General features: G+C 44.6%; 1 protein-coding gene across 2 annotated transcripts in view; it reads right to left on the minus strand.

Annotated features, from left to right (window-relative positions):
• Positions 1-27,110, minus strand: part of IFNAR2 (interferon alpha and beta receptor subunit 2) — a 34,572-nt gene extending 7,462 nt beyond the window's left edge. The window contains exons 1-7 of one of the 2 annotated variants that reach the window (XM_070366853.1): positions 26,847-27,109; positions 16,042-16,133; positions 12,580-12,621; positions 10,849-10,972; positions 8,951-9,123; positions 6,697-6,851; positions 5,081-5,249 (exon numbers count right to left, since the gene is read on the minus strand). In XM_070366853.1, coding sequence (XP_070222954.1) covers positions 5,081-5,249; positions 6,697-6,851; positions 8,951-9,123; positions 10,849-10,972; positions 12,580-12,621; positions 16,042-16,096 — 718 coding nt within the window. In that variant the 5' untranslated portion in view covers positions 16,097-16,133; positions 26,847-27,109. Of the gene's footprint in view, positions 1-5,080; positions 5,250-6,696; positions 6,852-8,950; positions 9,124-10,848; positions 10,973-12,579; positions 12,622-16,041; positions 16,134-26,846 lie in introns of both variants that reach the window. The other variant, XM_070366882.1, reaches the window with a different exon arrangement.
• Positions 27,111-27,662: the final 552 nt, after the last annotated feature.

Genomic DNA, 27,662 nt, shown 5'->3' on the forward strand with positions numbered 1-27,662 from the left:
AGGGGGAAGTGGGAGAGGGATAAACTGGGATCGACATATACACATTACTATATATAACGTAGCTAACTAATAAAGACCTACTATAATGCACAGGGAACTCTTCTCAATACTCTGTAGTGACCTATACGGGGAACGAATCTGAAAAACAGTGTATATATACATATGTATAATCGATTCACTTTGCTGTATACTTGAAACTAGAGTAATATTACAAATCAACTATATTCCAATAAAAATTAAAAAAAAAGAATGAAGATGTGTCATATCAATGGCAGCTATAGAATCAGATCTAGTCATAAAGGCACACCTTTATAATACAAAATCCTTACATGTATAGAGCTTACATTCCTGAAGAGGATTCTGTGAACCTACGTGGTTTCTTTGGAGGAGCAATATGATGTCATGGGATCTTGACCCGTGGGTCCCACCGCTCTGAGTCCCTTGAACTAGAATTTCTATTTTGGCTCTGCTTCCAGGGAATGTAAACATGACACCACCCTATTTAAAAGAGACCTGGGGCTTCCCTGGTGGTCCAGTGGTAAAGAATCTGCCTTGCCATGCAGGGGATGTAGACTCAGTCCCTGGTCTGGGAAGATTCTACATGCCATGGGGCAACCATGCACTGCAACTAAGACTCAATGCAGTCAAATTTTATATACATATATTCAAGTTAAAGAGACCTACCAGATGTTCAAGCTGGTTTTAGAAAAGGCAGAGGAACCAGAGATCAAATTGCCAACATCTGACGGATCATCAAAAAAGCAAGAGAGTTCCAGAAAAACATCTATTTCTGCTTTATTGACTATGCCAAAGCCTTTGACTGTGTGGGTCACAATAAACTGTGGAAAATTATGAAAGAGCTGGGAATACCAGACCACCTGATCTACCTCTTGAGAAATCTGTATGCAGGTCAAGAAGCAGCAGTTAGAACTGGACATGGGCTAATCTAACTGGTTAGAACCAGTTAGGACTGGTTCCAAATAGGAAAAGAAGTATGTCAAGGCTGTATATTGTCACCCTGCTTATTTAACTTAATAAGGCTATGGTTTTTCCAGTGGTCATGTATGGATGTGAGAGTTGGGCTGTGAAGAAAGCTGAGTGCCGAAGAATTGATGCTTTTGAACTGTGGTGTTGGAGAAGACTCTTGAGAGTCCCTTGGACTGCAAGGAGATCCAACCAGTCCATCCTAAAGGAGATCAGTCCTGGGTGTTCATTGGAAGGACTGATGCTAAAGCTGAAACTCCAATACTTTGGCCACCTGATGCGAAGAGTTGACTCATTGGAAAAGACCCTGATGCTGGGAGGGATTGGGGGCAGGAGGAGAAGGGGACGACATCACCGACTCGATGGACATAGGTTTGGGTGAACTCCAGGAGTTGGTGATGGACAGGGAGGCCTGGTGTGCTGCGATTCATGGGGTTGCAAAGAGTCGGACACGACTGAGTGACTGAACTGACTGACTGAACTGACCATCCTTTACCAGACATTACCCCTCCCCTGCCCTTTCTGCTTAATTTTTCTCCAGAGTATTATAGTATTATACTTAACCATCCCTTAACACAATACATATTTTATTTTTTTGAATCTTGTTCTTTTGTCTCCCAATGTAAACTCTATAAACTAAGGAATTTTTATCTGTTTTATTCACTGCTGTATCCCCAGTATCTAGAAGAGTATCTGGCCCATAGTGGGCCCCAATAAACATTTGTCAAATGGATGAGGACACCTTTCCCTGGGGAACTTACTGAAAAGAAGTCAGCTGATTAGTTTAAGATTTGACAAGAGGGAGGCATTTCTCCATTTCTCTGGAATAAATCCCCCTTTATCAATACTGCTTTAAGATATCAGTGTTTTACCACTGATATCCCAGTAACTTAACTCTGGTTCTAGCTCATCCTTTAAGAATCCCCCACCATCCAAACCTACCTGGTCCCTGGGTTTAGCTAGTTGAGGGTGGCTCACATGGCCAGTTTACACAGTGAGAGGGGTCACATGATCTGAACCTACTTGGTTCCTGAAGTTTCAGACAAGAATTGTGGCATGAAATATTTGGATAGCGAGGCATACCTGTACCTTAACTGTCTCATGTAATGATAAAAGAACAGACGCTGAAGTATACAAAGTGATGTGTTCCTACCACGGAAGCATGAAGCAATGGGCCAGCATGTTGCCATATGACCATTCTTAGCAGGTGAAACAGGGAAGAGTCAGGGGAGACACTGAGTCACCACAGAGCAAGGACATCACCTTCCAGTGCCTTTGGTCAGGCAGTGGCACCCCACTCCAGTCCTCTTGCCTGGAAAATCCCATGGATGGAGGAGCCTGGTAGGCTGCAGTCCATGGGGTTGCTAAGAGTCAGGCACGACTGAGCGACTTCACTTTCATTTTTCACATTCATGCATTGGAGAAGGAAATGGCAACCCACTCCAGTGTTCTTGCCTGGAGAATCCCAGGGATGGCAGAGCCTGGTGGGCTGCCGTCTATGGGGTCATACAGGGTCGGACACGACTGAAGCGACTTAGCAGCAGCAGCAGGAGCAGGTTCACCTAAGGGCAGACTGAGTTTCAGCCAACCACAGTCCGTCAAGTCCTATTTCTAATCTGAGTTTTTATTGCTGTGACACTCTGATTTATAATAAGAAGTACGTATTTGGTCTTTGTCCTCAAGTCTGAAACCCTTAGAAATTCCTAAATAATAAGAGCAAAGAAAGTGAAAGGAGCTTTTTTTGTTATTCAGAACAAGCCCCTCTGAACTTCACTTGGTTTATGTGAAACCCAAAATGAATGAACATAATTTGTGTCCTAACACCAATTCTCAACATCAACTAGGTGTCCAGAGATTCGACTCGTTTCTGATAGTACCAGGAGTTAGTGCAGAACCCACAGGGCTATCTATGGGCTTTGATGATTTGCTAGAATGGCTCACAGAACTCATGAAAACAGTTTACTCCCTAGATTCCTGGTATATTATAAAAGATTATAACTCAGGAACAGGCAGAAGGAAGAGATACACAGGGCCAGGTATGCGGGATGGAGCTTGGACTTCTGTGCCGTCTCTGGGCATGCCATCCTCCCAGCATCTCAGTATGTTCACCAACTTGGGAGTTCTCCAAACCCCATCATTTATGGTTTTTAAGAAGGACTCGTTATATAGACATGACCAATTAAATTCTTGGCCACTGGTGGTCACTTCAACCTCTAGCCCTTCTCTCCTCCCCAGAAGTCAAGGGGTGGGGCTGATAGTTCCAACCCTCTACATCACAGGGTTGGTTGCCGGGGGATCTTTCCAAATGTCAACGGATATGAACATCCACTGCTCATTATTTTCTCAGGAAGCCTATTGTTTTGCCCCGTGTATCTCTTCCTTCTGCCTGTTCCTGAGTTATAATCTTTTATAATATACCAGGAATTGGTGTTAGGACGCAAATTATGTTCATTCATTTTGGGTTTACGTTTTTATAAGAGCCATAGGCATGAAGAGACTATATGCAGTTTTAGGTTTGTTCAGTTGCTAAGTCATGTCCAACTCTTTGCGACCTCATGAACTATGGCACGCCAGACTTCCCTGTCCTTCACTCACTGTCTCCCAGAGTCTGCTCAAACTCATGTCCAATAGTTGGATGCCATCCAACCATCTCATCCTCTATTGTCCCCTTCTCTTTCCCTCAATCTTTCCCAGCATCAAGGTCTTTTCCAATGAGTTGGCTCTTCAAATCAGGTGGCCAAAGGATCGGAGCTTCCGTTTCAGCACCAGTCCTTCCAATGAATATTCAGGGTTGATTTCCTTTAGGATTGACTGGTTTGACCCCTTTGCTGTCCAAGGGACTCTCAAGAGTCTTCTCCAGCACCATAATTTGAAAGCATCAATTCTTCAGCATTCAGTCTTCTTAGTGGTCCAACTGTCATATCCGTACATGACTACTGGAGAAACCACAGCTTTGACTATACGGACCTCTGTCAGCTGCTAGGTTGGTCATAGCTTTTCTTTCAAGGAGCAAGCATCTTTTAATTTCATGGCTGCAGTCACCATCCACAGTGATTTTGGAGCCCAAGAAAGTAAAGTCTGTCACTGTTTCCACTGTTTCCCCACCTATTTACCATAAAGTGATGGGACTGGATGCCACGATCTTAGTTTTTTTAATGTTGAGTTAAATATGGGCAAAGTTTTACCCATATGTAACTGACATTATAAACATGATTTAAGTTAAAGCTGTGAAATAGTTTTTCCTTTAAAATTGATCTGTGTATCATTTGATTCTGAGTAACACTGGTGAATAAACTCACACTGCCTGGAGTTATAGCAAACACCAGGCAACTTGACATGTCAGCTGCTAATTAGTGGAGCTCACTTCATCCGCAAAGAAGCCATCACACTTACAGTCACTCCCTTCTAAATCTCATCTTATTTTGACTCTGGTAAATCAGAGCACTAAAGAAACTCTCACTGGGATTGGGAAATTCAGAAAGGCTTCTTTGGGGGAGATTTTCATAGATTTTCACTCTGGGCAAAACAATTGGCTTCCTGAGAAAATAATGAGCAGTGGATGTTCCTAAGGCTGACTGTCCTTCCTGCAAATTCCTCCATTCGAAGGAAGGTTCGGGGAGGACGTTGTATGCTGTTTTGACACCTTGGCCACAGAAGGGCTTTCAGCCTTCATCCGTGACCAGCTCATCCACACTGGCAAGTTCCATTTTCATCCATGAGTTACAGCCAACCTTCTGGAGAGCCAGGCCATGTCTGTGGACCTCACTGCGACTGTCGTCCTACCCTTTGGCACCTCTGCAGGCAGTTGCTTCAGGAACCAAGCCTCCTCCAACACTTGACTTGAATAACGGCCAAACCAAGGCCACACAGAACTGAACCCGATCCTGCCCCAGAAATAAATCATTTCCACTTTAGCCTCCTGAAGTGGAAGTTACCTGACTGTCCCCATGGGATGGCAACATAAAAGCAGCTCTACCACATGGTAGAGTCTGACCAACAGAAGACATCTCTGTGATGTGCCTTGTCGGATGAAATATCATTAGTGCTTCGCGATTTTCAGATTAAGCAAACCATGAATTTTCAAAAACTGTCATACCTGATTCTCGTCTGGGTCGAAAGAGGGTACATTTTAAGGGAGATCTGTTTATTTTTCTTGGATCTTTAGGCTCAAAATAAACGGATATACAGTAGTTTGTGTTTGGAATTAACTTGTCGATGACATAATTGAAATTTTTGGTGATGTTTCCAGTTATTTGGGGTTGATGCTGTAAAAATGTGCAAAAGAGAAAAAAACATCAGTAAGACATTAAGTGAGAATTTCGTTTAGAGGCAAGCCCTAAGAGAGTCTTTGAGAATTGGTCTTCAAATCTTAAAAACACAGATAGAAATATCATAGGCTTGGCAAGAAAAAGTTATTTATAAGTTACTCAGGCAAATGATTTATTCAAAATTACATGCACATGTATAAACACACACATCTTTAACCATGAAATCTAGTCTAGCAACTTCCTTTGACAAATGAGGAGAAAAAGACCCAATGAGGAATAAAGGTCTCCAGGATGTCATTTTTGTAAGGTGATGTTACTCAAGATCACCTTGCAAAAATCAGAAAATAAGATTATCCTACTTCATTAATGATATGAATCTACACTTCAGAAACTGCTTTCATATATATTAATTCATCTGATTATCAAAAGAGTCTGAAAAGTAGGCATTATTCCCGTTCTCCAGATGAGGAAACTGTAGCTCAGAGTGGTTTAGTAACCTCCTCAAGGCCACACAGTTCTGTGGCAGAACTGAAGCTGAGGTCTAATTTCCCTGTCCTTTCCCTAAAAACACCTTGCCTCTTCTTCCCTGGCTACTTCTGTTCCATTTTGGAATTAAAGAGATGATCTGAAGAGGTTCTTTCATGAAAAATAACTTTTGTAGAATGGTTTATAGTCTTTAAAGTACATTCTTACCAAAGGTTTAATAAATGAAGCTTTCCACCAGCTCAAATACAGCATTCTATAATATTTTTCTGCAAGTTTCTATTTGGAAGGAAGAGGAATTTTTTTTTCTCACCCCACCCCGCAATAAACTTAAAGGTCATGCATGGCGGGACGGAGCAGAAGTGCCCTGGTGGGAGTGCTCTGGCCTGGAAGGGAAACCACCAAAGCGTAGCTGGGCACCAGAACTCTGGGTCCCACACATGGGATGTTCTTTGTGGTCATCATGTGATCTGCAGTCTGCAACGCTTGCTTCCTGTTTCACTGGAAGCTCCTTCCCCCTTGGTGGCCGTGGACTCCGCCTCCCCCACTATGACTCAGATGGGTAGTTCCTGCTCAGAGCCAAGGTCAACCCCTGCCCAAGGTCATGACAGTCTGCCCACTCATCTCCAGAACATCACTCCCCTCCCCCACTCCCCTTACCACCTGGAACATTCCCTCCGCATAGGGACTTGCTGTCATTTCTTCCATCTAAAAAGTCCCTCCATAGACCCCACTTCCCCTTCCAGCTATCATAGCATCTCCCTACTCCCCTTTATAGAAAACCCTGGAGACGTCTTTCCTGAACTCAAAAGCAATGAAGCCCAGACCCTTCGGTTTTGATTGTCCAAATCATCCACACTGTGGACAAATTAGCAATGGACATTCGACAAATTAGCAATGGACACATTGGACAAATTAGCAATGTATTCATTGCCAAGTCAGAACTGTTTTGACCACTTACCCTCTTAACACTGTTCCCTGCATGCTCTTCAATAAATGCTAAGTAAAACTGTAATTCTTCACTTAGTATCCCGGGACTGTCGAATTGAAATTTCACATTCACACTGATGTGGTTTGTAAAACCAACAATCTCAAACTCTGGTGGGTCCAAAGGCTCTGTTTAGAAAATGAAATAAACCCCAAGGTTGATCAATAAATAGCATAACCGTAATGATAACCATTGTCCTGATACAACCATACCTCTTTACAGCTCTCTTTTTGATTTCCTGTGGCCCTCGAGGCATGGGTTATATATATGCATATTTTATTTGGTGAAAAACTGAGAACAGTAAAAGTGAAGTGATTTGTTTACTATTACCACAAGAGATGGAGGACAGATTTTGGGGTGAAAGTATTTCACAATTTTCAGGTTGTATTCGAAACATAAGAGTGAAAAATGACTTCTCATCTAATAATAATATAATAACAATACATAGCCATTGCAGAAATATCAGAAAATACGGACAGGCAATTGTCTTTGAATGCGGTTAATCCTCTTTTGTGTATGCAGTATGTGGATAAATACACGCACACATATAAAACCGAACTAGTGTACACATGTACCGAAACTAAAATTAAATCATACTGTTTTACATGGTGTATATTTTCACTTATTTCATAAACATATTAAATGCATGTTTGCCTATGAGCTGGCAAACTAGGGCCTGTGGGTTAGATTTTGCACAGCCTGAAAGTTGAGAATGGTTTTTATTTTTGAAAGGGTTGTGAATGAATTAAGGCTATGTGACAGAGACCATATATGGCTCAAAAAGGGTGAAGTTTTTTTCTCAGTCTTCAAAAGATTGATTCACTCTTTTAAACAGTTAGATTGGCTCTAATTTTTCTGAATGGAATCTGCATATCAGTGAGTATTAACAGAGCTCAGTCTTTGCATTTGACTGTAATCATTTCTTTAGGACAAATTCTTGGAGGAATTTGGGATTAGAGCAAGCCCAGGTTAAGGTTTTCAACACATACTGCCAAATACCTTCGGAAAGACTGTGTCAAGCTATATTCTCTGCATTTCTTCTAAGTCTGGGTATTTACTTACTTTTTATATTTACCATTTGAGTCTTGAAAAAAGATATCTCATAACTGTGTTAATATACATTCTTCAATGGTCTGAGTAGTCTGAGTACCATGTTCTATAAGTTGGGCTTTCTTTCTTTTCTACGAGGACACGTACACAAACACGCAGTCCCACAATTCCGAGAATCTCTAAGTATCCAAGTTTGCTCCATGGGATTCAGCTATCATCACTTTGGAAGCACAGATGAGTGTGCGTGCACACCCACACAGCCTTTAACATGGCTCCTTTTGCTGCTGAGTCACTCAGGCACGTCTGACTCTTTGGAACCCCATGGACTGTAGCCCACCAGGCTCCTCTGCCCATGGGATTCTCCAGGCAAGAATACGGGAGTGGGCTGCCATTTCCTTCCCCAGGGGATCTTCCCAAGCCAGGGATCAAACCCATGTCTCCTGCTTGGCAGGCAGATGCTTTACCACTGAGCTGCCTGCAAAGCCCTCTGCAAGATCAGGATACCAGAGATGTGATGGAGTCTGGCAGACAGCCACTGCCAGCTGCTCCGGAGCTGTTAACACAAAGGCCAGAAGGAGCCGCCTCCCACGGTAGGGAAAGGAAGAGCGGGCACGCCTACTCCTGGCATCCAGGCTTCTCTCTCTGGGCCCCGTGTGCACACACACCTGGGTGCTCACACATGCCAGCGCTACTGGGATCTGATCTGGGGGAGGGGCTGCAGTATTAAGGAAAACACAGACCCCCAAAGTTATGACAGCTCAGACACAGGCCTTTCTGAACCCTGTTCCACACTTCCTGTCAGGCTGTGAAACAAAGCAAAAAGTAGCAGCTACTGTATATCAGAAGTGAACACAGCATTCTAAATCAACTATACTTTAATGAATAATAGCTTCAAAAACACGTAGCAGCTGCTCCTGCCTGAGTGACGGCTTTATACAGGCACAGAGAGCCCTTATTGTCAAAGAACAGGTTATCATTCCACTTTTTTGGAGAAGAAAATGGAGGCTCAGAGAAGCCAAGTAACCACTCCAGGGTGACAGAGATAGGAGGTAGCAGGGCTGGGAGGTGAAACCAGCCCTGCGTCTAAAACACCTTTACAGAACTTCTTGCTTTATGGCAAAGCAAGTAACGATGTGCTTAGCGATGATGATGAAGGTAATAAACAAGACAAACTCACTGTCTGGCGCCAGGAAGAAAGAGCCCATACAAATGACCAGCTTTGCGTTCTCTCTGAATCCAACCACCTGGGGGATGTACATGTCCGTCGTGTTTACCCACACGTCTGTGAGGTCACAAAACGATCTTGTGACGTTTATACAGTCCTTGACGACCTTCATATCTTCTCGTTTACTTTGAAAGGCAAAGAGATGGTCAAAGAAAGTGTTAGCCTGTATGTGATGAGGGTCCATTAACCCGAAGCCCCGATTGCATGTTCCTTTGTGGCTCTGCTCTCAAAGGTCCCTTGTGGGTTTTCTTTCCTTTAATTTTGAAATTTTAAACATTTTATTTTGTATGGGAGCACAGCTGATTAACAATGCTGTGACAGTTTCAGGCGGACAGCAAAGGGAAGTATCTCCATGTTGTCACCGGCTCTCACCCCCTTATTTCAAGTGGAACACCTTACCTCTCTCTCTTGATCCCTCTTTCCTGTCTTTATCTTTCTTCATACCACTTGCCCCCACCTGGCTTGTTATATCTTTGCTGACTGAGACCTCTACCTACTTTTGGAATGTCTGCCCCAAGAAAACAGGGATCTGGGTTCCGAGTGTTACCCCTGGCATGTGGTAGGTGCTCAGTAAATATTTGCTGGGTGAATGAATTAGCAAATGTTGGGTGTTCATGGAAGAGGCCCCAGATCTCTTTAATTCTACAGGACAATCATGACTGCCCCTCCCTGAGACTCCTTCTTTCTCAGATTGAGGATGTCACGGTCTGGTCCTAAGTCAGCCTATATGGGACCAACACAGACATCTGCTCTCTTGAGCTTCAGAAAGGCAGGTGGATGATACACGTGACTGCCTAAGGCAGGGAGAAACTTACAGTGTTAGCAGGTAACAAAGAGAAACCCAATCCTAAAGGAAACCAACCCTGAATATTCATTGAAAGGACTAAGGTCACCTGATGCGAGGAGCCAACTCGTTGGAAAAGACCTTGATGCTGGCAAAGATTGAGGGAGAAGAGGGCGGCAGAGGATGAGATGGTTAGATAGCATCCCGGACTCAAAGGACTCGAGCAAACTCCAGAAGATAGTGAAGGACAGGAAAGCCTGGCATGTGGCAATCCGTGGGGTGGCAGAGTCAGACATGACCTAGCGACTGAACACCAACAACTAAGAGACACCCACCAGAGGTCCTTCAGCAGGTCAGATAGCAGCAGTAAGAGCAATAAGATGAACAGCCAACTAAGGACACTCCGAGGGGCAACTGGACCAAAGTAAGGCTTAGGAGTGTGATTGTTGGATGTGGGAATAAGAGAGCTGAAGAGGACACCGTCCATTAGGCATGACTCCCTGCAGCCACCCCTGAGCAGGAGGATCGGCACAAGGAGGCTGAGCTCTGTGCCGAGGGCCATAGCTGGTTAGTGACCGAGCCAGACTTTGGACCTGGGCCTGTCCTCATCGGGACCAGGTGGGTTTCTGATGTCCCGTGTGCCTCCCTGAGTAGAGAGGAGTAAATATAACCTATCAATATGGTCAGCAGGTCTTTGGACTTCTGTCCTCAGAACGATGCAGCACTTTCAATGCCCAGACTTACTGAACTAGGGAAGTGATTGTGAATAATGACGATAATTATTTTGCATCTGAGGCTTTGACTGTAGAAATTGGCATTGGTTCTCTAAGTACAAGTGTGTCAAAAATAACTTTGGGGTGTTCAGGCATTCAGTGCAATTAAAAATGGAGGAGTCTTTTGTCTTGGACTTTTAAAGCTCTGAATAAAACACTGAGACTGAGAGGGGCTGAGTGAGGGGGAGAGAGAGAGAAAAGCTCTATGACAAGTAAGGTCACCTCTTCCCTACTCTCCACATAATAGGAACATGATATAAATTAGCAAGAGAAAAACAGAATGTCAAACCTACCTCATGATTGTGTACCATAATGTATAGTGAGTTGGTACAATTGAATGGTTTTTTAATTCCCATGATAAGACTGACTGGAAATTTCGGAATCTCATCTTTAAAGTGCAATGTTCATCTGAAAGAACTAAAGGGAACAGAAGTTAAAAAAAAAAAAAAAAAGATTGAAATCTGGAACTCAGTGTTGTTATCTTGGCCATGGTTCAAACTGTCCCTTGGGATCTGAACTCCCACATTTCTAGCAGAGAAGCCCCTCTAAGAGGGCTGGGATCTTGGAAACCCAAAGGAAATGGTTTTGTTGAACACTAGAAATGAGCTAATACAAGTAATATACAGGAACTCAGCACCGTGTAAAGAGAATTTGGTGGTAGTGCTTTAAGTGGTTAATTCATATCCGACTCTTGCAACCCATGGACTGTAGCCCACCAGGCTCCTCTGTCCATGGGATTCTCCAGGCATTTGGAGTGGGTTGCCATTTCCTTCTCCAAGGGATCTTCCCAATCCAGGGATCGAACCTGGGACTCTTGCATTGCAGGCAGATTCTTTACTCACTGAGCTACAAGGGAAACCAGAATTTGGGCTCACCCAATTATCACAGGCTCGCAGCAGCAATTTGGATCAAAATGATCTATGTTATCCCGGGCTACCTCATGCTCTCAAGTCAATCCTCAACCCCTCCTCTGGTCCCCCCTACATAGCTCAGCCCATGGCAAGCTTTCCTTCCCATGAATTTCCCACTGTGCTTGTTCCCCATCACACAGGGGAGGTGAAGACTGTGTGCCCAGATTGGATCTTTCCAGGCATTTCATCCCCATGCCTATGCTGGAGTAGATTTGACTCACAGACCCATTTCACAGACTGTGAAATTGAGAAGTTGAGTTATGCAACTCAGCTGGGATGTGGCAGTGGCAAAGGAAACCTTACAGTTACATTTGTCAACTCTGCCTTATATGGTTAAAATTTAAAAGAGCATCTTAGTTTCCTGTGGTTAGGACCTTTACCTCTTGGTTGCTAAGTCTTCATCCCCCAGTGCTCATCACAAGGCTGGATACATATTTAACCCATAGCGAAGTTTTGTGGGAAGGTTTATATGTAGACAAGAAATTTAGTTTAAAAAAATGTATTTTCTCTTATCTGGTACCAGGTACCAGGTAACAGGTGGAAAATTGTAAATTAAAGAGAAATGATTTCTGGAAGATTTTTTTGTTTGGCACAGTCTCCTCATTCTTCTATTAGTGAGAATATTGAGAGCTGGATATATTTTTAAGGGGCTTCCCTGGTGGCTCAATGGGAAAGAACCCACCTGCCAACGTAGGAAACCCTGGTTCAATCCCTGGGTCGGGAAGATCCCTGGGGGAGAAGTGGCAACCCACTCCAGTATTCTTGCCTGGAGAATCCCATACACAGAAGAGTCTGGTGGGCTACAGTCCATGGGGTCACAAAAGAATCGAACGACTGAGCTAATAAACAACAACCACAAGAACAATTCCTTTAAGGGGTTTAAAAATTAACTCTAGTGTTAATTTCCTGTAATAGTTTTATGAGACAAATGTGAAAATCAGAATTGGCTAAATTCTCCTTCTACAGAGAAAGTATTTGAGGAAAAAGATTCAAACAAAATGGCAACAGATTTGGACTCAGAAATCCAATTTCCCACATTTTTTGACTTCTAAATGGTTGCTCCCCCACTCACACCCTTAGACAAAATTTTGTTAAGTCAAGAAAATCTCTTACCAGGCGCAACATACGAAATACCAAACACGAGGCTGATGTGCACTGGAAAGAAGAAAAACATGTTAGAAAAGCAAACAATACTCTCTCCAGGCTCAATTTATGACTGTCGCTCTGAGTCTGGCATTCTTCCACACACGTGTATTAATATTGGACTAAGACTTTCTTGTGCTAAAGAAAAAGGGTCAAGTAAATGGTTCTGGGCTTCCCAGGTGGTAAAGAATCCACCTGCCAATGCAAGAGACATAGGAGACTTAGGTTTGATCCCTGGGTTGGGAAGACCTCCTGGAGTAGGAAATGGCACCCCACTCCAGTATTCTTGCCTAGAAAATTCCATGGACAGAGGAGCCTGGCGGGTTATAGTCCATGGGGGTCACAGAGTTGGATACGACTGAATGAGCACACAAAATGATCTTAAAGAGTTGATGGTATCAGCAGTGCATCTTCCAAGGATGTTTCGTCCTCAGTGGATCCAAAATAAGCTGTTTGGGAACTGATACTAGTAATGAGGGTTGGCTGGTTGGGGAACCATCCTGAGAAGCAGTCATCCATCTGGAACAATTCTCAGAATGTGAATAAGCATGTTGCTAATTTTAAAACTTCCGAGGCGAAGATATTTACCAAGGTTGGTGGAGGGAGAAAGGTCTCGGTGAAGGGAAGGGGGATTCTCATTTGTTTTCTGATGTCACCACGACTCAGAAGTGGGAGGGCAGGGTTGGCGTATTTTAGTAGCTGAGGCCCTACTGTGCTCACTGTCACATCCTTCCCAATGCATGACATTTCTTGGGGGAGAAGTGTCCCAACCATGGATCCCTTACTGGTAAACTATGGAACGGATGACACAGTGATACTGAAATAGAACCAAAACAAAGGTAAAGAGAAGGCACAAATGAATAGGGCGATGGAAAAAAAATGATAATAAATGAAATGTGGAAACCAAAGTTTAGGGGTGACATTTTGGTTTTGTGATGAGGAGGGAGATAGGAGTTTTTTGTTATTTAGTTATTAAGTCATGTCTGACTTTTTGTGACCCCATGGACTGTAGCCTGCCAGGCTCCTCTGTCCATGGGATCTTCCAGGCAAGAATACTGGAGTGGGTTGCTGTATCCTTCTCCAGGGGATCTATTCCAGGTGGAATTTTTTGGAGGGGTTTGAGATATCTGAGGTTATTGATATTTCTCCTGGCAATCTTGGTTCCAGCCTGTGCTTCTTCCAGCCCAACATTTCCCATGATGTACTCTGCATAAAAGTTAAATAAGTAGAGTGACAATATACAGCCTTGGCATACTCCTTTTCCTATTTGGAACCAGTCTGTGGTTCCATGTTCAGTTCTAACTGTTGCTTCCTGACCTGCATACAGGTTTCTCAAGAGGCAGGTCAGGTGGTTTGGTATTCCCATGTCTTTCAGAATTTTCCACAGTTTATTGTGATCCACACAGTCAAAGGCTTTGGCATAGTCAATAAAGCAGAAATAGATGTTTATCTGGAAATCTCTTGCTTTTTCAAGATCCAGCGGATATTGGCGATTTGATCTCTGGTTCCTCTGCCTTTCCTAAATCCAGGTTGCACATCATGGTTCACATATTGCTGAAGCCTGGCTTGGAGAATTTTGAGCATTACTTTACTAGCGTGTGAGATGAGTGCAATTGTGCAGTAGTTTGAGCATTCTTTGGCATTGCCTTTCTTTGGGATTGGAATGAAAACTGACCTTTTCCAGTCCTGTGGCCACTGCTGAGTTTTCCAAATTTGCTTGCATATTGAGTGCAGCACTTTCACAGCGTCATCTTTCAGGATTTGAAATAGCTCAACTGGAATTCCATCACCTCCACTAGCTTTGTTCGTAGTGATGCTTTCTAAGGCCCACTTGACTTCACATTCCAGGATGTCTGGCTCTAGGTAAGTGATCACACCATCGTGATTATCTGGGTCATGAAGATTTTTTTTTGTACAGTTCTTCTGTGTATTCTTGCCACCTCTTCTTAATATCGTCCGCTTCTGTTAGGTCCCTACCAATTTCTGTCCTTTATCGAGCCCATCTTTGCATGAAATGTTCCTTGGTATCTCTAATTTTCTTAAAGACATCTCTAGTCTTTCCCATTCAGCACAGGCTGGAATCAAGATTGCCAGGAGAAATATCAATAACCTCAGATATGCAGATGACACCACACTTATGGCAGAAAGTGAAGAAGAACTAAAGAGCCTCTTGGTGAAGGTGAAAGAGGAGAGTGAAAAAGTTGGCTTAAAGCTCAACATTCAGAAAACTAAGATCATGGCATCTGGTCCCATCACTTCATGGGAAATAGATGGGGAAACAGTGGAAACAGTGTCAGACTTTATTTTTCTGGGCTCCAAAATCACTGCAGATGGTGATTGCAGCCATGAAATTAAAAGATGCTTGCTTACTCCTTGGAAGGAAAGTTATGACCAACCTAGATAACATATTCAAAAGCAAAGACATTACTTTGCCAACAAAGGTCCGTCTAGTCAAGGCTATGGTTTTTCCTGTGGTCATGTATGGATGTGAGAGTTGGACTGTGAAGAAAGCTGAGCGCCAAAGAATTGATGCTTTTGAACTATGGTATTGGAGAAGACTCTTGAGAGTCCCTTGGACTGTGAGGAGATCCAAACAGTCCATTCTAAAGGAGATCAGATACTTTGGCCACCTCATGTGAAGAATGACTCATTTGAAAAGACTCTGATGCTGGGAGGGATTGGGGGCAGGAGGAGAAGTGGATGACAGAGGATGAGATGGTTGGATGGCATCACTGACTCAATGGACATGGGTTTGGGTGAACTCTGGGAGTTGGTGATGGACAAGGAGGCCTGGTGTGTTGCAGTTCATGGGGTCACAAAGAGTCGGACATGATTGAGCAACTGAACTGACTAAACTGAACTGAAATATATTCTCCTGATCTGTTATTTCATTATTACCCTTTGTTGAATAGAAAAACATTTAATTTTCATAGAACACCTTTTTTGGTCATGATGTGTGCTTTATAAGCTTTAAGAAATCGTTCTTTACACTTAGGATACATAGATATTGTCCTACAGTTTGCCCAACCCAGGGATTGAACCCAGGTCTCCTGCATTGGCAGGTAGATTCTTAACCACTGAGCTGCCAGGGAAGTCCTAGGGGTCTGGCCTCTTTCCAAATATAGGAATGGAGTGATAAACTCCACCCTGGATTAGAATGAGAGTATTAAGGGGAATTCCTCTTCAAATTACAATGAAGCTAGCTCCCTTCATTATTGAGCCTCAAGCCTATGATTATTTAGTTGTTTTCCTAAAACACCAGTAGAACAGAAACCCATTGTATATCAAACCATCAACACAGAATTCCTATCTAAGTTCCACTTGGCTCTTGACATTGGGCAGCTTATACTGTGTCCTCAGGACCAGGAAATCAACTGGCTACTTCCTAACAGGGTCCCTGTAGATGGAGCTGTGAGAAAAAGTGACACTCACCCATGGGATACAAATTCAGTGGTCCAATCGCTGACACATTCTGGCTCAAAAGCATTTTTGTTGTTTTATGTGTCCTTCCTTTCCTTTCACATCTGAAAAGAAATCAATATTAGGTGATCAGAATTCTGAAGTACCTAATTAAACTGCAAAGACAACAGACAAAGACAATCTATATGCAGGTCAAGAAGCAACAGTTAGAACTGGACATGGAACAACAGACTGGTTCCAAATTGGGAAAGCAGTACTTCAAGGCTGTATATTGTCACCCTGCTTATTTAACTTATATGCAGAGTACATCACAAGAAATGCTGGGCTGGAAGAATCACAAGCTGGAATCAAGATTGCCGGGAGAGATATCAATATCAGATATGCAGATGACACCACCCTCATGGCAGAAAGCGAAGAAGAACTAAAGAGCCTCTTGGTGAAGGTGAAAGAGGAGAGTGAAAAAGTTGGCTTAAAACTCAACGTTCAGAAAACTAAGATCATGGCATCTGGTCCCATCATTTCATGGCAAATAGATGGGGAAAAAATGGAATCAGTGACAGACTTTATTTTTTTGGGGCTCCAAAATCACTGCAGATGGTGACTGCAGCCATGAAATTAAAAGATGCTTGCTTCTTGGAAGAAAAGCTATGACTAACCTACACAGCATATTAAAAACCAGAGGTATTACTTTGCTGACAAAGGTCTGTCTAGTCAAAGCTTTGGTTTTCCCATTAATCGTGTATGGATATAAGAGTTGGACCATGAAGAAAGCTGAGCACCAAAGAATTGATGCTTTTGAACTGTGGTGTTGGAGAAGACTGTTGAGAGTCCCTTGGATGGCAAGGAGATCCAACTAGTCCATCCTAAAGGAAATCAGTCCTGAACGTTCATTGGAAGGACTGATGCTGAAGCTGAAGCTCCAATACTTTGGCCACCCGATGGGAAGAACACATATGAGCAACTGAACTGAAGTGACCTGGGTCTTACTTGTGGTGCGTGGGATTTATCTCGTTGCAGCATACGGACTCTTTAGTTGTGTCCCTTGGACTCAGTAGTTGAGGTCTGTGGGCTTCATTGCCCTGTGGCATGTGGGTGGGATCTTAGCTCCCTGATCAGGGATTAAAACTGCATCCCCTGAATTGCAAGGTGGATTCTTAACCACTGGGCCACCAGGGAAGTCCCCAGCAGGAAATTCCTGATTCCAGGTTTCCTCTCTGCCCTTCTGGGAGCTGGATCATTCACCCCATTTACACAAGGAGCTTTATCTCAGCTTGTGGGACCAATAGCCATTTGGTTCCAAAAATTTAAATATACGAAAAAGCAAATTTTGAAGTGTCTCGCTCCCTTCGGAAAACTATTTTTATTTTTATTTTTTGGTTAGTCCTTCAGAATATCTTCATACATGTTGTTGTTCAGTCGCCTGGTCATGTCCAACTCTTTGAGACCCTATGGATGGCAGCACGCCAGGCCTCCCTGCCCCTCACTGTCTCCCGGAGTTTGCCCAAGTTCATGTTCACCTTCATGCATAAGCAAATACAAAAATGTATTCTTATTCTCCCCAACCCTATTTTTCTAAATCGGAGATAGCAGGTGACGCTAGTGGTAGAGAACCTGCTTGCCAGTGTAGGAGACAGAAGAGAGATCTTCTTGACCCAAGGGTCGAGGAGGGCATGGCAACCCACTCCAGTACTCTTGCCTGGAAATCCCCATGGACAGAGGAGCCTGGTGGGCTACAGTCCATGGGGTCAGAGTGGGACACAATTCAAGCGACTTAGTACACACGTAGCATATACACTGCCTGTCTAATTCCTGCTTTTTTCCACTTAAAAATAAATTTGGGAGCTCTTTCTGTATCTGCACCAAAGAGAATTTCTTTCTTTTTTTTTTTTTTTTTTAATGTAGTTACATATAGTCTACTCTGTGGACGTACTGTGATTTATATGACTAGTCACCACAAAGAACATTTGAGTGACTTCCAACTGTTTCTGCAATGGATTCTCTTGAAAATGCCTCATTCTGAGCATGTCAAGTCTAAGTGTGAGAAAGCTTCCCAGAAATAGTACTGCTAGGCCAAAGGGGGTTCAGTCAGGGTCCCGGCAGGTAAGAACACATTCAACTCTGGCTAAGTTAAGGAAGATTTTCATCAAGGGACTATTTAATACAAATGTGTGAGCAGGCTACAGGCCAACCATAGGGATGAGCATAGCATCTGAAAGTAACAGCAGTGAGGGCTGTTATCATCGTGGGCTTGAGGTACAGAGGGAACGTCCCAAGCCTGGAATTAGAAAGGAGAGAGTCCAGCGTGAGGAGCACAGATATTCCTCACTGTCTTCCCTCTCCTCCCTTGGGGCTCCCCATTGGTTGACTCCAATCGAAGCCATAGGACAAGGCAGCTGGTGGCTGTACCTATACAAGATGGGATCCCAAGGCACAGTAAAAGGTGGGGAAGGTGGAGGCTTGGTTTGCAGGGGCAGACAGAAGAGACCAGGCACAAAGTGACCATGCACGTCTTTGTTTTTTTTTTTTGGCTTCACTAAATGTGAGGCTTGTGAGATCTTAGTCCCCGACCAGGGATAGAACCCTGGCCCTCTGCAATGAAAGCCTCTCTGAAATGAAAGCACGGAGTCTTAACCACTGGTCCACCAGGGACATCCTTGCATTTGCAGCTTTGATAGAGATGGCCACACTCTCGCCCTTACGGCTGTAGTGGTTTGCACAACCTCTTGCAGTGTGTGAGAATTTCTGCTTCCCCACAAAGAAAGAGCTTGTAGGGAATGATAATGATAAATAATGATTATGATAATAACTATCAAGCTCTTGGATTTCTGAAAATCAAATTCATGCCAAAATTCAAATTCAAAATTCAAATTCAAAATCAAATGCCAAGTTGTCTTCAGACTTATATTAATTCTGTACTTCTCTTATTCTAAGTAAGACCGAGCATATATGGCAGAGGTGTTTCCTTTTGAGTTAACTGTCTGTCTTTGAGTCGTTGCTTTTTTTTTTTTACATTGATTCTTAAATTTTTGTTTTGGAATATAAATGCTTTACAATGCTGTGTTAGTTTCTGTTGTACAGTAAAGTGAATCAGTTATACGTATACATATATCCCCTCTTTTTAAGACTTCTTTCTTCACATCACTTTGAAGGAACTTTTTAAGTACGAGGCAAACTGGCCCTCTGTGATATGAGTCACATCTTTTTTTATTTTTCTCCGCCATTGTCACTTGTCCTTTGATTTGCCTGTACGGCTTTTTTTTTTCTTTTTTAACGGAAACTTCTGAGCTTTTAGACTTAAAGGTATTTTCTTTCTTAGCATCTGCATTTTGAGTAAGTTAGTCTTCTTCACTCCAAGGTGAGAAAGGAAGTCTTGAAACATTTTACGGAGCCCCCAGTCGGTCTCATTCCTTCTCTCCCCCAGATCTCTGTCTCCATCCAGACTACTGGGTGTTCTCCTGTCCCCGCAAACACTGGGGTAGCACCAAGCCCCAAGTCAAAGTGAAAAATGACCCCCGAGTAGCAGACATGAATTCAAGCTAAGAATACATTAAAAAGTCCCCTCGACTATCACGCTATCAAGCCCAAAGACTCCAAGTCAAAATTGCCACCTGCCACCCATGAGCTATCCAGGCACCACAACTTTTCCCGTGACATGTGCATGCTTGGTAGTGTCTGACTCTTCACGACCTCCTGAACTGTAGCCCACCAGGCTCCTCTGTCCAAGGGATTCTCCAGGCAAGAATACTGGAGTGGGTTGCCATTTCCTCCTCGAGGGGATCTTCCCCACCCAGGGATGGAACCCACAACCCCTGCATCTCCTACATTGGCGGGCAGATTCTTTACCACTGAGCCATCTGGGAAGTGTACCATCATTAGAACAACCACAGAGATGTCTTTATGACATGCGATGTTATCTGCCATCATCACTCCTCAGCAGAGGGCTTGCCTGGTTGTGGATGTTCTCTAGATGCTGGGAGCACCAAGACCGTGGAATACCACCTTGGGGGTGACTCGCTTCTACCTGACCACTTGTCCTGTGGCCTCTGGTCTCTCTGTTTTGTTCTGATGGTGGCACATTTCTGCCCTTGTTCTGCCTCTGCAGAAGCTTCCCTCTCCTCAGCAGTTGAAAGTACACACACACAACCACACAACTAGAATCCCTCTCTCTTGCTCTGGGCCACAGGACGTTGCCTCCCTTTCTTTGTTCCTGGTGACTCATACTCCACTGCCAATTAGATATCTGATAGCAGATTCTTGCTTCCTTGGAAAATCTAATTTCCCATCTTGGCATCCCGCCTGGAACTGTTCATGAAGCTCTTTAAAACTTTCTGACTCCAAGCAGCTCAGCCTTCCTAAAGCTCTGGTTACTCTTATCTCTGCAGCCAGAGCCGGCTTCAGCCACCCTAGGGGCCCTGCACACAAGAAGGGTCCCACCCTTGGTTTATTGCTCTCCTGTGGCCATCTTGAATCATGGTGCATTGATGCCCTCCTGGCGTGTGTGCAGGGAGGCTGGGCCAGGCAGAGTGGAAGCTATCCCTGGCCCGCCTTGCCTAGTGGGTGGCTACCTGGTCTGGCGGGAGCTAAATGTCAAGGTCAGTCTTGATCGGGGTACATAGCAGGGCCAGGAGCAGAGGTTTAAAGACTCTTCACTGTCTGCCAGCATGCTATGGGTTGGGATGGCAGATCCTTGGAAAGGGGAGACTCAGGGTTTGCCTTGTCCAGAGTCCATCTCAGGCTGGTGGCTAGCAGTTGAGGGTTGTGGGCAGCCTTCAAGTTCAAGTGCATGTGTGCCCAGGGCTGCCAGGGCAGAAGGGTCCCCGGCAGCTGTGGGCAGTGGCACTGGCCCTGGCTGTGTGCCCATGGGAACCCTCTCTTCCTCTTTGCTCCCCTCCTGAGTCTGGGCCTGAGTTTACTGCTTCCACCTACTTCTAGGAATTCTCCCAAGATGTGCTAGGAAATGCCAACTCTGTATTATTATTTGGTGATTCACCATCAGGCTTAAATGCTTTTATATTTGCATTTAGATCTAGTTTCAGTTTAGTCACTCAGTCGTGTCCGACTCTTTGTGACCCCATGGACTGCAGCAAGCCAGGCCTCCCTCTCCATCACCAACTCCCGGAGTTCACCCAGACTCACGTCCATCGAGTCAGTGATGCCATCCAGCCATCTCATCCTCCGTCGTCCCCTTCTTGCCCCGAATCCCTCCCAGCATCAGAGTCTTTTCCAATGAGTCAACTCTTCACATGAGGTGGCCAAATACTGGAGTTTCAGCTTTAGCATCATTCCTTCCAAAGAACACCCAGGACTGATCTCCTTTAGGATGGACTGGTTGGATCTCTTTGCAGTCCAAGGGATTCTCAAGAGTCTTCTCCAACACCACTGTTCAAGTGGCCACACAAGTGTCTCGCTCTGAACTCTGAGCCACAAATCACACCTGCTCTGAACCTCCTATCACCACGACCCCTCTCCCTTCCTCCCGCCCCCAACCGTCCTTGTCACTGATCCCCAGACAAACACTACTAATTTTCAAGGCCCAGCTCAAACAGATGCTACTGTGGCAAAGTGACTCTTTGAGTTTCAACTCCTCCTAACAAAGACAGACAGACAGACAGACAACCCTCACAGAACTTGCTGCCTGCTATTCTCCGGGTAGAGAGCAGAACTGTGTTGTTTCTTCTGTCCGGCACTGCCTGACACCTGGCACATCTTCGCTGGTCAGTGAATGAATGGATTCAGAAAAACTCTACAAATAAAATGACATATATCCCCCCTCCCCCTGAAATTAAAAAAAAATACAAAAAAGCACAAAGAAGAAAGTAACAAGCATTTTTATTTTTACTACCGGGCATCAACCATTGTTAATGTCTTGGCATATTTGTTTCTGGTTTACTTCTTGTTTTGGTAAGAATAGTTCAACTCACTCATTAAAAAAAAATAATAAAAATAAGGCATAAAAGTAAAATCTCAGTATCCAGATAGTTCCATCATTTACATTAATGAACAACATAATCCCAGAGATCTTTCTATGTACACACGCAGCACACACGCAGCACACACACACATACACACACACACAGGGTATTTTTGTCTAAATTTAATTTTACTTGGAAAAAAACTGAAGCAAAGGCAGAACAATTGTTGACATTTCAATTATTTTCATAAGAAAGAATAACTCCCTAAAATATCCCTCCAAAGTTAAAAAAATTACAAAGGCATTGGAAGTTGGAATACAATATTCACATCTCTGTTTACTGATCCACGCCTTCAAAGATGAGAACTATAGGGCCCACTCTCATATTTCCTTCCATCTTCCTCTTCTGCCCCTACCTGATCACTTTTTCTTTTTGTGTGTGTACCTAGAGTTGCGTAATAATCACATTTTATTCCACAATTTCCAAAGATGTTTTATATTAATTCCACATTTACATAAATCCTTTTTTTTTTTTGGCTGTGCTGGGTCTTCATTATGGCACTTGGACTCTCTATTGTGGCCAACAGTCCTTTATATCATGAGTTCTTGGTGCCTGAGTTCTTTACTTTGACTTCTCTCTTTATTTACTATTTGCTGGATTTTATTCTCCAGCAGTTTGTTTTTTCCATAAGGGCTCATGGGTGCTGAATTTCCTTTGTTCTTTTGAAGAAGCCCCTTTCTGTTGACTTTCAATCTGAATGACATCTTCTAGCTAGATGACACACCCTCTTGGGAAAAAGTTTCTTTCCCTAGAACTTTTCCCTTGGAACCATTGTCCTCCGGCATCTAGCACAGCCCTGGAGACATCTGAGAGCAACTTGATGTGATTTTTCTCTCCTTTATTTACTCTTTTTTCAATTCCTAAATAATAATAATTCTTTTCCTTTGCATTTAAACTACTGAAGATACTAAGCATTCCTATATGAAAATTTCCTGGAAAATGTCATGCTCTTTTGGCCTAAAGACCATTTTTTCTTCATTTCAATAAAATTTATCTCATTTTTGTTTGCATTTTCAGTCCCATTTGTTGGTTTCACTATGTCAGGAAACTCAAGTGTCCTAATGCCTGACTGTGCTTTATCTGTCTTCCACATCGGATTCTTAATAAATGACTTCACGTTTGTCTCTGAATTTTTGGAATTAAGAGCCTTTCCTCTGTTAAAATATTTTTACTTTCAGCAGGATCTATTCTATTTTTTCCTCTTTTTTCTTCTGTAATATGTTTCAATGATCTTCAGTGTATTCCTGTAAGTCTGCAATCTTCTTTTCATCTCAATTAAAATTTTTCTTATCTTTGAGTTTCTTTTATTGAATTCATATTTTTAAATCAATTTTTGAAGGATCTAAAGCTATTGTGGTGGTTCAGATGGTAAAGAATTTGTCTGCAAAGCAGGAGACCTGGGTTTGACCCCTGTGTTGGGAAGATTCCCCTGGAGTAGGACATGGCAACCCACTCCAGTATTCTTGCCTGGAGAATCCCATGGACAGAGGAGCCTGGCAGGCTTTAGTCCGTGGGGTTGCAGAAGAGTCAGACACAACTAAACAACTAAACAACAACAACAACAACAAGCTATTGTAAAGAATGGCCTTCTGTCCCAAGAGTAATATTTTCTTTTCAGTAAGATTCCTGCAAGCTATCATTGGTGGCTCAGGTGGTAAAGAGTCTGCCTGCAGTGCGTGAGACCGGGGTTTGATCCCTGGGTCAGGAAGATCCCCCGGAGAAGGGAATGGCTACCCACTCCAGTATTCTTGCCTGGAAAATTCCATGGACAGAGGAGCCTAGTGGGCTAGAGTGCATGGAGTCACAAACAGTCGAACACAACTGAGTGACTAATCCTGCAAATTATCATATTCTTTCCTTTCTTTTTTTTCACACCATTTCTGCTTACCTCATTCATACTTTGATTCCTTTGTCTCCTGCAATTGTGATACAGTGGAGTGAAATCCTGACCTCCTTTTAAAAACTGTGCCTGATTCCAGTTTGTTCTGTGAAGCCTGGGCAGCTTCTCTAGCCCAAGGCATAGGTGCTGGGATGTGGGCGCGCCTATCAAGGAAGTGTAGTCTGGGCTCTGCTTCCTCCTGGAACACCCGGTTCACTGTCCTGCAGGCATGGTCGAGGAGGGGTGGGTCAACCATGGGGCCTTTGTGGGGTCCCCTGACTCTGGTGCTGGCTTCTCCTGTCCTGTACAGCGCCCCCCCCACCCCAAGTATATTTCCCTCCCACCCCTGAGCAGAAAGCGCCTGCTGCTCCTTTGTCCGAAAAGGAAACAGCATGTATAGATGTGAGAGTTGGACTGTGAAGAAAGCTGAGCGCCAAAGAATTGATGCTTTTGAACTGTGGTGTTGGGGAAGACTCTTGAGAGTCCCTTGGACTGCAAGGAGATCCAACCAGTCCATTCTGAAGGAGATCAGCCCTGGGATTTCTTTGGAAGGAATGATGCTAAAGCTGAAACTCCAGTACTTTGGCCACCTCATGTAAAGAGTTGACTCATTGGAAAAGACTCTGATGCTGCGAGGGATTTGGGGCAAGAAGGGGACGACGGAAGATGAGATGGCTGGATGGCATCACTGACTCGATGGACGTGAGTCTGGGTGAACTCCGGGAGTTGGTGATGGACAGGGAGGCCTGGCGTGCTACGATTCATGGGGTCGCAGAGTCGGACACGACTGAGCAACTGATCTGATCTGATCTGAAGTCATGCTAAAACTCATGGTTTCGTTCTTTCTTATTTATTAGGGAACACTTTTAGGATTTTTGTGGATTCCCTACCATTTTTTTTTCTGGTGGTCGGATACACTCAAATTTTAAATATATTTAAAAAAACCTCAGAATTAAAACAACAGTGTTTCAGAAAAACAAGGTTTAAGAATAACTCTCCCATGTACCAGTTTGTTAAACCCTGGCTCATGGGGATACTGAATGAATTCATTTTCCTGCTGGTTCTTGAAAAGATTCTCAATGGTTCTGAACTACTCCCTACCCAACATCCATCCATGTCTCTCTCTCCCTCTCTCTTTCCCTCTTTCATATTCTCCTTATTCCACTTCTTACCACCCTTACTTTGGCCAACTGCTCTCCCAGCAAACTGTTTTCATTTATTCTTCCTGAACTGCACACCACCAGTTTCATTCTTTGAAGCAATGAAAAGTTCTCAGGGAAAAGTGTCATCAAGCTCTGCCAAGAGAGCCTATCTCACAAATTATAAAACACACACTTCCTTCTGACATCTGAACATCTGTGAGATCAGGGTGCTCTGTATGGTGGCATCACATACCATAATTGACAGTGGTTTTTCCTACCCAGTGACATAAAAGTTTTTAAAGTACACCTTATATCCATCATTGTGTCTTACTTTTGGTAAAATATGATTGGCCATCAAAGAATACACATGCTTCAGACTACAACAGTTTAAAGATTTGTAAATGTCACAGGAAGTCCAACATGCTCTGTGTATGCAAGTGGAGGAGGATGGAAAATACATTTTAATAAAAGTTTCACTTTCAAGACAGTACCTCCAGGCAATGATTCTTCTTTTTTTTTTTTTTTTTTTTTAAGGTAAATTACCAGGTGTCACATTTCCGGAACCAAATCTCAGGCAGATTGTCTTTAAGTTTGAAATAAATACATGAGAAACATTAGAAGAAATACAGGTAAGGATAAAAGAGTCACACAGATTTTTGATGATCCAACTCATGGACTAGAGAACTCTGAAGTTCACTTTCTGCCACAAAGAGGTCAAATCTTACCAACTAAGGGCACACTGATGGATGTTTTCTTTAGAGCAAATTTTGCTGCGGTTTTGCTTTCACCCCTGTCCTCTCCCAGTCAGGACAGCAGGAGGCGGGTACTTTGAAACCTGGCCAAGATGCGGGGCAGGTGGCAGCCCAGTTGGTCTCGGGGTCAGTTTGCCTGAGACCAGGAGCGGGTAGGCGGGGCTGGGACTCCAGGACTCTGGCAGCACCTGCCTCCGCAACTCCTACCTCGTTCCACTCAGTTTCTAAGACTTTTTTTTTTGCCAAACAAATGCAAGGAGATCAAACAAATATTAAAAGAGAAAGAGAAAGAGACACACAGAGACAGGATAGCTAGAGTTCCTCACAGCCATCGTTCGCTACGTTAAGTGGGTTGAAGGATCCAGCTCCTAACTGGGTTTAACTGGTTCCATCGGTCAGAGTCGAAACGTGAAGCGTCGACTCGCACCCGGTTCCTCACTCCCTCCCGACCCCGGACGTGGGTCCACTCCTGTCTCCGCGACGCTGTCCATCGCCCTGTCCCCACTCCAGCTTCCAAGCGATGGGTTTGTAAGGCCGTAGGACCATTCAGCTTCGGGGGTCCCTCCGTACTCCTCTCCGGCGCGGGGACAAACTATGCCTAACCTTGTGTTCTGCTGGAGGGCGGACGGAAGACCCCGAACCGGAGACCCGAGCCGTTAACCCAGTTTTGCAGGGCGCTGTGGACCCTAAGGAATTTGACTCTCACCTCTAAGCGGCCAGGGCCCTTGTGGGGGGTCAGGTGCGGGTCCCTGGGGGCTGCGTGGGGGGCGATGAACGGAGGACGCCCGGACAGGGCCGAGGGCAGCGCGGCCGCAGGGGACAGTCAGTGGATGCTCCCCAGGAACCCTCCAGGGCTGCGGGGAGCTTGGAGAGGGGACGCCCCCGGGCAGGGGTGCGGTGTCGCGCGCGGAAAAACCCTGCGATCCGGGGCGCAGGCGGTAGGAGGAGTCCCGGGCAGATAGGCTCCAGGAGAGGGATTCCGGGAAACGGCGGCGCAGAGACGGTGTCGCCCGGTGCCCTCCCCAGCCTCCCCCGCACCGTGATCCCCGCCGCCCACGCCGGCCCGCGTTACCTTGGCAGTGTGGCCTCGCCGCTGCCCTCCGGGTGCCAGCCTCGGGCCCACCCGCTTCAGCCGGACTCCGCCGCCGCCCCTCCGCACCCCGGCTCGGTGCTCGTGACCCCGATGCGGGCTGCTGTTGGCCCCTTCCGCAGGGACCGCCGGCGCCGGGCAAAGGGTAGCAGAAGGGGAGTAGGGGTGGCCCGCAGCCTCCGCACCCGGGGCGCCCCGGATGGATCTCGGGGTCTCCGCCCAGAGAGGTGGAGCAAGTCTCCGGCGCTGGTGCGCGCGCCCGGCTGCTTTCGGATACCGCGCGGGCGGAGCCACCGGGGCTTATACTTTACCCGCGTGTACACCCTGGGGCCAGAATGATGTCTGTTCCTTTCCAAGGCAAACCGTTCCACATCACAGTAATCCAAGTCTATGCCCCGACCAGTAAATGCTGAAAAGCTGAAGTTGAACGGTCCTATGAAGACCTGCGAGACCTTCTAGAGCTAACACCCCCAAAAGATGTCCTTTTCATCACAGGGGACTGGAATGCAAAAGTAGGAAGTCAAGAGATACCTGGAGTAAAAGGCATTTTTGGCCTTGCAGTGCAAGGCTAATGAAGTTAATAGCAGGGCAAAGGCTAGAGTTTTTCCGAGAGAACACACAGGTCATAGCAAACACCCTCTTCCAACAACACAAGAGAAGACTCTACACATGGAAATCACCAGATGATCAATACCAAAATCAGATTGATTATATTCTTTGAAACCAAAGACGGAGAAGCTCCATACAGTCAGCAAAAACAAGACCAGGAGCTGACCTTGGCTCAGATAATGAACTCTT

Source organism: Bos mutus, chromosome 1 (genome assembly GCF_027580195.1).
Source record: "Bos mutus isolate GX-2022 chromosome 1, NWIPB_WYAK_1.1, whole genome shotgun sequence".
Lineage (NCBI taxonomy): Eukaryota > Metazoa > Chordata > Mammalia > Artiodactyla > Bovidae > Bos > Bos mutus.